General features: G+C 35.7%; 1 protein-coding gene across 1 annotated transcript in view; it reads left to right on the top strand.

Moving 5' to 3' along the window:
* The window catches only part of LOC107571748 (nuclear factor erythroid 2-related factor 2-like), a 17240-nt gene extending 6003 nt beyond the window's left edge, over positions 1-11237 (top strand). The window contains exons 2-4 of the mRNA XM_016258109.1: positions 7086-7346; positions 10856-10951; positions 11066-11237. Of these exons, the coding sequence (XP_016113595.1) occupies positions 7086-7346; positions 10856-10951; positions 11066-11218 (510 nt within the window). The 3' untranslated portion in view covers positions 11219-11237. The remainder of the gene's footprint in view (positions 1-7085; positions 7347-10855; positions 10952-11065) is intronic.

The following is an 11237-nucleotide window of genomic DNA, read 5'->3' on the forward strand; positions in this document are numbered from 1 at the left end:
TATATATATATATATATATATACACACACATTTAAGAAAATAAAATAAATTAAATAAAAATGACAAATGCATACAACATTTCAAAACTAAAACATTTAAATGAAAACAAAAAAATATATCTATCTATCTATCTATCTATCTATCTATCTATCTATCTATCTATCTATCTATCTATCTATCATCTTCATAGCAACACTTTAGCAATACCCAAGTACCTTAGCAACTGCATAGCAACACCCTAGCAACCATCCCGGGTACCCTAGCAACCGCATAGCAACCACCCAGAGTACCTTAGCAACCGCATAGCAACACCTTAGCAACAGCCCCGTGGTACCCTAGCAAACACATAGCAACACCCTAGCAACTATCCCAGGTACCCTAGCAACCGCATAGCAACACCCTAGCAACTGCCCTGGGTACCCTAGCAACCACATAGCAACACCCTAGCAACCAACCCGGGTACCCTAGCAACCGCATGGGTATTCTAGCAGCTGCATTCCTATCTATCTATAATAATATGCCAATATTTTCAGTTTTGGACTATTTGTTTCTTTAAAGATCTGTTTTAAAGAACTGTTTATCATTGGATTGACAACATATGCTTTTTTAACGCACTCGTAAACAACTGAATATGTTTTGAAAGCTCTTTAAAGAAACATTTCCACTCACTAAACACCCAAACTAAACAATCGGAAACACACGTTGGTCATTCATTCTGCTTCGAGGAGGAAGAGAGCGCTTCTGCTCATGCTGGAGGAGAGGGTCCGGTCCGTCCTCTCGTGAGAGGGGCCCATTAGCAGTAGTTTAGATGTTTCATCATCTCTGTGGCTCCTCCCCGTCTGTTATCTGGAGCTGGAGAGGATGTGTGTGACTCCGAGCGAGACGGACATGTGGCTGTCTGGAGGCCTCTGAGACGCCAGGATCCCATCCACTCAGTTATTCTCTAGACCTCGTTTGTGGAAACACTCATATCATTATATTGTTATAAAACATTTGTATATATAAATTACAAATTTATGTGCTTATATAAATTAAATTGACTAAGAGTTTTTGCACTGGCAAAATTATTATTATTATTATTATTAATAATGACTAAATAAAAAATAAATACTAAAGATCAAAAACAATTGACTAATAATAATAATAATAATAATACATTCAATAAATTGACAGTCCTTTTTGTATTTGTATCATATTGTTATAAAACTTTTTTAATAAGTTTGTATATTTTTTAAATAAATATAAACAATGTAAATACATTAAATTGACAGAATTTATGTGCTAATAATAATAATAATAAAAATAAATAAATAAATAAAATAAAAATAAATACTAAACATGAAAACAATTTACTACTACTAATAAATTGACAGTCCTTTTTGTATATGTATCATATTGTTATAAAACCTTTTTAATAAATTTATCATTTTTTTAAATAAATATTGAAATTGTAAATAAATTAAATTGACAGAATTTATGTGCCAATATAATAATAATAATAATAAAAATAAAAATAAATACTAAACATGAAAACAATTCCCTAATAATAATAATAATAAAAATAATAAATTGGCAGTCTTTTTTGTATTTGTAACATATTGTTAAAAAATTATTTGTTAAGAAATGTATATGTATTTTAAAATAAATATTAACAATTTTAATAAATTAAATTGACAAAGAATTTATGTGCTAATATAATACAAATAAAAATAAATAAATAAATATAAATAAATACTAAACATGAAAACAATTGACTAATAATAATAATAATAATAATAATAATAGATTGAGAATTCAGAAACAGTCCTTTAGTCAAAAAGAATAATTTGTGTCATAACATTGTTATAATATATATATATATATATATATACAGTGGGTACGGAAAGTATTCAGACCCCCTTAAATTTTTCACTATTTGTTTAGGACCATGTGATATTTCAGTTTTTCTTTTTTAATAAATCTGCATAAATGTCAACAATTCTGTGTTTTTCTGTCAATATGGGGTGCTGTGTGTACATTAATGAGGAAAAAAAATTAACTTAAATGATTTTAGCAAATGGCTACAATATAACAAAGAGTGAAAAATTTAAGGGGGTCTGAATACTTTCCCACTGTACCCACTGTATATATATATATATTTTTTTTTTCAATACATTTGTAATTTATATGTTTGAATAAATTAAATTGACTAAAAATGTATACATGGGCAAAATTATTAATATAATAATAATAATAATAATAATAATAAACAATTGACTAATAATAATAATAATAATAATAATAATAAAATGAACATTCCGAAACAGTCCTTTATGTAACCTTATTTAGTTAAATTGTAGCATCGGCTGAATTCTGCTGTGATGTCAATGCTGACGGCCGATTCTGAATTGTGAAACAGAATCGCTTCCTCTTAACTCTGCAGTTCCTCTGTTGTCAGAACACACTTCTTCTCTGTTTAGTCCCCTGGGCCTTGTGATCTGAAACTATAGTATGCTGATTTTCTACAGATCTCGAGTCACATGCTCGACATGGTTTTTCTGACCTGATAAACAGATAAACGCAGCGCTGCAGACGGATGGTGCAAAGCTTTCACGGTGTAAATAAACGGTAGAGGAGGTTAAAGACTGAGCACTGCATATCTCAGACACTGTGATTTTAGTTACTGCAACCATCAATCAAGAAAAGACAGAGGCCAAGGTTTCAGAAATATTTGTGTCACTCAGCCTGAGAAATTTAATTACCAGCATTTTTAAATGTCTCATTTGGTGGTGTATAACATTTGAACCAAGCGTAGAGCAACATTTTGCATTCAAGCTCATAGATTGTATAGCACTCGATTAGCAGAGAATGATATTTATAGAGCTGGGTGGCTAATTAACAATTGACAGGGATAGTTAAGACAAAAAAAATGAAAATTCTGTCATCATTTAGTCATCCCCGTGAGACTTTTGCTCATCTTTGAAACACAAATAAAGATATTTTTTATGAAACCGGAGCGATTGAATGTCCATGTGACCAAAAGTGACACTTCAAAAAGTTCATAAAGACATTGCAAAAGTAATCCATATGAATCAAGCCGTTTAGACTTTATGCAGATATGATGAGCAGTTTTCATTTAGTCTTTTATTCACATATAAACACAACAGCACACATAGATATGCACATCACAAATGGTCAGATGAGGTTTGTTCTTGCGTGTAACACAACGTTCTTATGCTTTAAGCAAGTATGGCTGAGCTTACATTTACCATATTTGATGTGCTCTATGTATGTGCACTGATCAGTATATATATATATATACACTGTATATATGTGAGAAATTCATTTAATATTTTATTAACTTACTTAAATATGTTCTGCATATAAAGCAATCGTGTCTCTTTAGAAGACTTAAACTGCTTGATTCATATGGATTACTTTTTTTTTTTTATGATGACCTTTGTACTTTTTATGTTGTGCTAGTTTTGGATGCATGGGCTTTCAATGAATGGACAAAATGGTCAATATTAAAGTCGGCGTTAAACAAATATTCTATATATACTTATTTGTATACTGAAGATAGACAAAAGTCTCATGGATTTGTAACAACATGAGTGCGAGTAAATATCACATTTCAAAATAGAGTAACATTTGTCGTTTCACTCTATTTTATTTGAGCCGTCATAGGTTTTTGGAGCCGTTACAGCTGATGGCAGGAATCTGAAAACAGCCAAACGTTGGGCTATTAATCTGTCTGGCCAAATATATCATCTATCATGAATATCTGAGGATCCAGTTGTGATTAGACGCTGGTTATTAAAGCGGGATCAGAATTCTGCTTTGTTTGGAGTTGTTTTCCAGGTGTTTTAGGCACGTTAATTAAAGCGTATCGGTTTCAAAACACGAGATGCTGAAATGCATTGACTTCTAGGTTTTTTTTTTTTTTTACAATAAAAACACACCAGTGCTTTCGTAACCTCTTTTTACATGCCTGGAAATTTCAGTATTGCATCAGAAGCGGTGGACTCATCACTGAACTAGTTAGTCATTAGCTGAAAAAAGGCCCTTTTGAACAATTGAAACAAAACATTTTAATTCTGTCAGGACCACTATCGTCAAAATGATAGATACTTAGCATAAAGTTTGGCGGTATGGTTCTGTTCTGGGCAAAAAACTCCCTGCCCATCCATGCAGCCTGTCATGAATGAGCAGGGAGAGCAGCAATAATAACCCCCCCAGGGTTAACAGAACAGAACAAGGCAGATATCATTAATGTACTTAATTATATTTAAGTGTAACACTTTATTCAAGACAAAGGAGTCTGATTAGCAAGGAATATCAGAAAGTCAAGTCCTGACTGTGGCGAAAGGAGGAGCTGGGGATGGAGGAGGGTAATTTGCTCCGGAGCAAGCTGAAAAGCTGCTGAATAATACTGAATAGAGCTTATATAGGAATGCCGCGATAGGTGTCGTATTCCTATAGGTAGATGTGATCAGCTGAGAATCAGCTGATGCAAGCTTGACTCACGTGACCTGCCAGAACTAACGCTAATGCTTAATTAATCCCAATCAAACAGTACTACAGTAAAAGTATAAGTACTGCTTGTTAATTTTACTTGAGTAAAAGTACTTGATTTTTAATGTCCTCAAGTATTAAAAAGTAAAAAAAACTTTGTATCAATGAAGCATTTTTATTATTTTATCTAGCTAGTCGTTTAGGAAAATTAGTGCATGGAGACATTGAGTATTTTTTTTCATCTGCAAATAAGAAAAAAAAAACAGTATTACTAAAACTTGCCGTACAACTATAAAAACATGAATCGCCATTGTACTAAAATATCAAACAAAGAACAATATATTTTGAAGTATTGTAGAGTAAAAACTATGATATTATGCTTTGGAATGAAAGTAAAAAGTCAAATAAATAGTGAAGTAAAAGTAAAAAAAAAATTGTTCTAAAAATGTATCTAAGTACAGTAAATAAAAACAAAAAAAAGAGTAGCAAATACTTTGTTACATAATAGAAACCTTAAAGAAAAAGGCCAGCCTAATGTATCTTGCTGGATGTGCGCATCTAAATATGCTTCTTATTATTTCTGGTGGTCTACCAAGGGCACGTCAACATGCCAGAGACAAGGACGCAAACTATATATTGTTCTCTGTCCTTGTATTTGACAAACACCCTGATCTCTGTAGTTAAAACAGCATGGCGGGTGGCGTTTCATTCTCAGCTGCTGATTGGTCAGAGCCGCTGTACTCTCCTCCAGATCTCTGCAGGACACTAACCAGACCAGAGCTATATACATAGTTTAACATAATATAAATGGTATTTGATGTCGTATATAACGTGAACACCAATGTCTGTTTGAAGCAACAAGATACAATAAAAACACACCAGTGCTTTCGTAACCTCTTTTTACATGCCTGGAAATTTCAGTATTGCATCAGAAGCGGTGGACTCATCACTGAACTAGTTAGTCATTAGCTGAAAAAAGGCCCTTTTGAACAATTGAAACAAAACATTTTAATTCTGTCAGGACCACTATCGTCAAAATGATAGATACTTAGCATAAAGTTTGGCGGTATGGTTCTGTTCTGGGCAAAAAACTCCCTGCCCATCCATGCAGCCTGTCATGAATGAGCAGGGAGAGCAGCAATAATAACCCCCCCAGGGTTAACAGAACAGAACAAGGCAGATATCATTAATGTACTTAATTATATTTAAGTGTAACACTTTATTCAAGACAAAGGAGTCTGATTAGCAAGGAATATCAGAAAGTCAAGTCCTGACTGTGGCGAAAGGAGGAGCTGGGGATGGAGGAGGGTAATTTGCTCCGGAGCAAGCTGAAAAGCTGCTGAATAATACTGAATAGAGCTTATATAGGAATGCCGCGATAGGTGTCGTATTCCTATAGGTAGATGTGATCAGCTGAGAATCAGCGGATGCAAGCTTGACTCACGTGACCTGCCAGAACTAACGCTAATGCTTAATTAATCCCAATCAAACAGTACTACAGTAAAAGTATAAGTACTGCTTGTTAATTTTACTTGAGTAAAAGTACTTGATTTTTAATGTCCTCAAGTATTAAAAAGTAAAAAAAACTTCGTATCAATGAAGCATTTTTATTATTTTATCTAGCTAGTCGTTTAGGAAAATTAGTGCATGGAGACATTGAGTATTTTTTTTCATCTGCAAATAAGAAAAAAAAAACAGTATTACTAAAACTTGCCGTACAACTATAAAAACATGAATCGCCATTGTACTAAAATATCAAACAAAGAACAATATATTTTGAAGTATTGTAGAGTAAAAACTATGATATTATGCTTTGGAATGAAAGTAAAAAGTCAAATAAATAGTGAAGTAAAAGTTAAAAAAAAATTGTTCTAAAAATGTATCTAAGTACAGTAAATAAAAACAAAAAAAAGAGTAGCAAATACTTTGTTACATAATAGAAACCTTAAAGAAAAAGGCCAGCCTAATGTATCTTGCTGGATGTGCGCATCTAAATATGCTTCTTATTATTTCTGGTGGTCTACCAAGGGCACGTCAACATGCCAGAGACAAGGACGCAAACTATATATTGTTCTCTGTCCTTGTATTTGACAAACACCCTGATCTCTGTAGTTAAAACAGCATGGCGGGTGGCGTTTCATTCTCAGCTGCTGATTGGTCAGAGCCGCTGTACTCTCCTCCAGATCTCTGCAGGACACTAACCAGACCAGAGCTATATACATAGTTTAACATAATATAAATGGTATTTGATGTCGTATATAACGTGAACACCAATGTCTGTTTGAAGCAACAAGAGTTTAGGAAAAATTTATATTTTAGGTGCTCTAACTGGTCACCAGGTTTTATTTCTAAACACATTTTACAGCGTGTGCATGCATTTGTATCCGCGTGGGTGGGTGAATTGTGGTTCCCAGAGAAGGAACGAAAAAGGAGAAGCAGCATGTATTATTCACGCTGTCTTGTATTGTGCGTGTGCTTATCTGAGGCATGCTGAGCTGCTGGGCTCATAATCCCTCCCAGACAGGCGGGGTGTGGTCAGGAGGAGGTCAGCTCTCCTCTCATCTTCATCTATCTCTGCTGTTTCTCTCTAGGATATGGATCTGATAGATATCCTGTGGAGGCAGGACGTGGATCTGGGTGCGGGGAGGGAAGTGTTTGATTTCAGCTACAGACAGAAGGAAGTGGAGTTGCTTCGGCAGCGTGAGGAGGAAGAGAAGAAGCAGCAGCAGCGTTTGCGGGAGCAGGAGAAAGCTTTACTCGCCCAACTCCAGCTGGACGAGGAGACCGGAGAGTTTGTGCCTCGAAGCGCCCCGCTGACGCAGACCAACACGACAAATGCCGCAGTCACACAGGTACGCCATGCAGTCACAGGAAGAGAGGTGTGCATGTACACATCGACGCCAGGGCAAGAGGAGAGCAGATGTGAGATCACACAAACACACACACACACACAGAGGAGCTCAACAGGCCTCACCCTCCCCTCATATTACAGGGTGCAGCTGCTTAGTTGCTTGGTAACCGCCACTATGGCATAATTACTGGAACTCAGGTGGTAAGGCTTTATCGTAAGTGCAGTTCGGCGAAGTGGAAAGCAAATAAACTCACAAACAATCCTAGTATGACATTGATAGGACACTAAAGAGCTTGTTTCCCCTGAGGAGGTTAGGTAAATTTGTGTTTCGCAGATGTACTGTGTGATTTTCGTCCTGTACAAAGTGAACGCACTTGAGTTTTTTCTTAACTTTGGACCTAATTGCCTACTTTTATTCTGCTAACTCTGAGTTCGTCTCAGATGTTACTCTTAAAGCTCCTGAGAGAAACTAATATATGAGACATAAGAGTTTATAGCTACAAAATGAGGGCATAGCTCAGATCTTTGTTTGGATCCTAGCAGCATGAGAATGATGAGAAATGTTTGAGATCACATCAAAATTGATGACTTTTGATCGCACACTTTGGTTTCTTGGCAAGTCTGAGCATAGTTTGAGACAGCTGAAATCTCATCTCAAATGTAATAAATAATTAATGTTATAAATATTCCATTAATGGTTGCATTTGCGACCAAAAATATTAAAGGGGACATATGATGTTGCTAAAAAAAACAGTATTTTGTGTATTTAGTGTAATGCAATGTGTTTATGCGGTTTAAGGTTAAAAAAAAACATTATTTTCCACACCCAGACTGGACTCCGCTTCGTCCACGGTAAAAGCCGATCCGGCGATCGACAGCGCAAAGTTTATGTATTTCCTCAGCAACCAGCACGGATCAGCTCCAGGCATGACGAAGCAGATATCGTCCTCTTTTGGAAGGCCAAACAAAGTAGTTTCACTTTCACAACGAAACACACAGTGCCTTCACGACATGGCAGCGGCAACAACAATACTACAGCGAGAATAAAAGTTATGCCTTCTTTCTTTGCGTGAACATTTGGGCGGCGTTATGCAAATCTTCCCACATAGTGAGGTTGACATGTGGGGGCGTGTTAGAACGAGGCGTTTTAGGGTGGCGTGGCTGACTCTTATCTTTTATAAGGAATATCTCTTTGGATTTGAGACTTTAGTCTTTGCAACTTTACAGATCTTCTTTATGCACCAAGAGCTTGTAACACTTCAAAGAGAAAGAAAAAATTTAAATCGCATCATATGACCCCTTTAATTTGCAAGCGAAGTTTTAGCTGAGGTCAGCACTGGCGACTATATAAAATGTTATGACTTAAAAACTTGCATGTAATGCCCTTTTTCCTGATTGTTTTGCGACCACGTCATTTGTTTATGTTGACGTAATAAACCGAGACGATGCGCATCAAAGTTTTTGAGGAAAAACAGTCCTCATCTCTGCTGAAAGCAGCTCCAGCTGTGCAGTTTGCGAGCGAAGTTTTAGCTGAGGTTAGCACTGGCGACTATATAAAATGTTATGACTTAAAAACTTGCATGTAATGCCCTTTTTCCTGATTGTTTTGCGACCACGTCATTTGTTTATGTTGACGTAATAAACCGAGACGATGCGCATCAAAGTTTTTGAGGAAAAACAGTCCTCATCTCTGCTGAAAGCAGCTCCAGCTGTGCAGCATGAGAGAGATCCAAAATGATGGAGACGTGCGAAGTCAAAGTGCAGTAAAGCAGGGTCTGTTTCGTGCACAACTTGAACAAACAACAACAGGTAAAGCTGTCAGCTGTGTGGATGTTAACAATATCGTTTAGTCTATATGCTGTTCTGTTAATGCATGAATGTATTATTATTTGTAGTGCACTTGCCATAAAATAATCGCAATAAGCCTTGCGCTCTGTTACCTTTTAATAAACAAAATTAAAAACAATAAATGCCGTTTTGCCGCTCTTTAATGCGGCATGAGCACGTGAACCCATCATATCTTTCTCTTTACTACTATTGTACGAAATAAACATGAATGAACATCAAAGGTATATTATAAGATACAGTACAGCTTACTGAAATGTCTCATGTAATCACTCATTCAGTGATTACACGTAAATACATTTACCACAGAATAACCATTCGGCGTCCAGAAGCTCATTAGTCAGCTAGAAAAATAACTATTCATATTTTTACTTAACCTGTTGTCTACATGATAAGAAAGAATGCAAGGAGCTAAAGATAAAATTCAACACCTCCTATAATTGCATGCTACTAATGAAAAAAAAAACTGGATGTGTGCATGCATTTGACAACATTTATAGGATGCATTGAGGAGGAGCCCAAACTACACTCAAGGGCCAAATGATGCTGAAATAATAATGGTCCGTGACATTGGTACAGATTCTGTGCAATAAACAATTCTTTGTGATTGTATATAGTTCTGAAGACATTTAGTTCCCACTTTAAGTGAACCTTAGTTCCCAGGACATCTACAAGATGGATTAAAATGCTGATAAAGAAAAGATGAGACATAAACAGATGACAGTATGACTGAAATGTTAAACTGTAAAAAAACTACAACAAAAAACATGTTTATTCTGTGGCAGTTAAAAAAATAATTAGGCACCTAATTTAGTTTCTTATAGGAGCCAATGACTCTGGAGCCCTGATTAATAAATATAGTTGAAATAGCATTAAGAAAACTATTAATTATTTAATTGAATTTAATTGAATTACATCTGGTGGAACTCTGGTAAAAATAAAATAAAACAAAATACACTACACTACAATACAATACTTTAGGCATCCTAAACTTGTGATTGTAAATTTTCCATTGAGGTAAAAATTGTTAGAAGATGCACAAGTCCAAATGTTTTTATTTATTTATTATAAATGAGATTAATAGATATTTGGTACGTTTTTGAATAGCAAGTCACTAAATGAACGCTTTTATGTTCCAATTTAAAGCAAATATTGTGTTACAGTTTCAAATATATAGATTCCAGCCAAGGATGAGTTTTATATGATGGCAATGATGGCATAGCTCAGATCATTTGATGCTAGAAGAATGAGAATGATGAGAAATGTTTGAGATCACATTCCAAATCTATGACGTTTTGCATACTTTGGCAAGTCTATGCATAGATTGAGACTCATGTTAATTCCATTAATAAATAAAATTAGTTAAATTAGCAATGATAAAATGATTAATTTAGCATCCAGAGCACACTTAATTAAATTTACGGAAATTAAAAATCCAAAGCACAACCACATCTACACAAACACTTCCACTTTAGTAGTAACTACAGAAATCCCAGTCCCTTTCAAATCAGTACATGAAATCATACAATTTTACCTTAAAGGTTGTTTTGATAACTAACTCCGTCAAGTCAGTCCAGTCATAGAATCTAAATTTACATGTATGTTTCCTGCTCTGTGTGTCGATGCACTGGGTTTATTAAGGTGTATTTAACTGTGTACGTGCAGAATGGCGTTTTCGCAGAACAGGACGGTGATGCCATGTCATTTGATGAGTGCATGCAGCTCCTGGCGGAGACGTTTCCACTAGATGAGGCAGCTGAGGTAATTACGGGATATTTATCAGCCATGTAACACCTCACACCTCATGGCAACATAACACCTATACATGTCACTGCACTTCAGTCTAATTATCTCTCTTCTCTGTTTTCTGTGCAGTCAGCGCCGCCTTGCCTGGACGCATCCGTTCCTCTTTCCACAGATCTTATGATGCCCCCAGACATTCCAGCCTTTACCCACAATCCTTTGCTGCCAGGCTCTCTGGATCAAGCCTGGATGGAGTTGCTCTCACTCCCAGAGCTGCAGGTATGAACCCTCAACCAGACCTCAT

This window comes from Sinocyclocheilus grahami, unplaced genomic scaffold (genome assembly GCF_001515645.1).
Source record: "Sinocyclocheilus grahami isolate Dianchi unplaced genomic scaffold, SAMN03320097.WGS_v1.1 scaffold1644.1, whole genome shotgun sequence".
Classification (NCBI taxonomy): domain Eukaryota; kingdom Metazoa; phylum Chordata; class Actinopteri; order Cypriniformes; family Cyprinidae; genus Sinocyclocheilus; species Sinocyclocheilus grahami.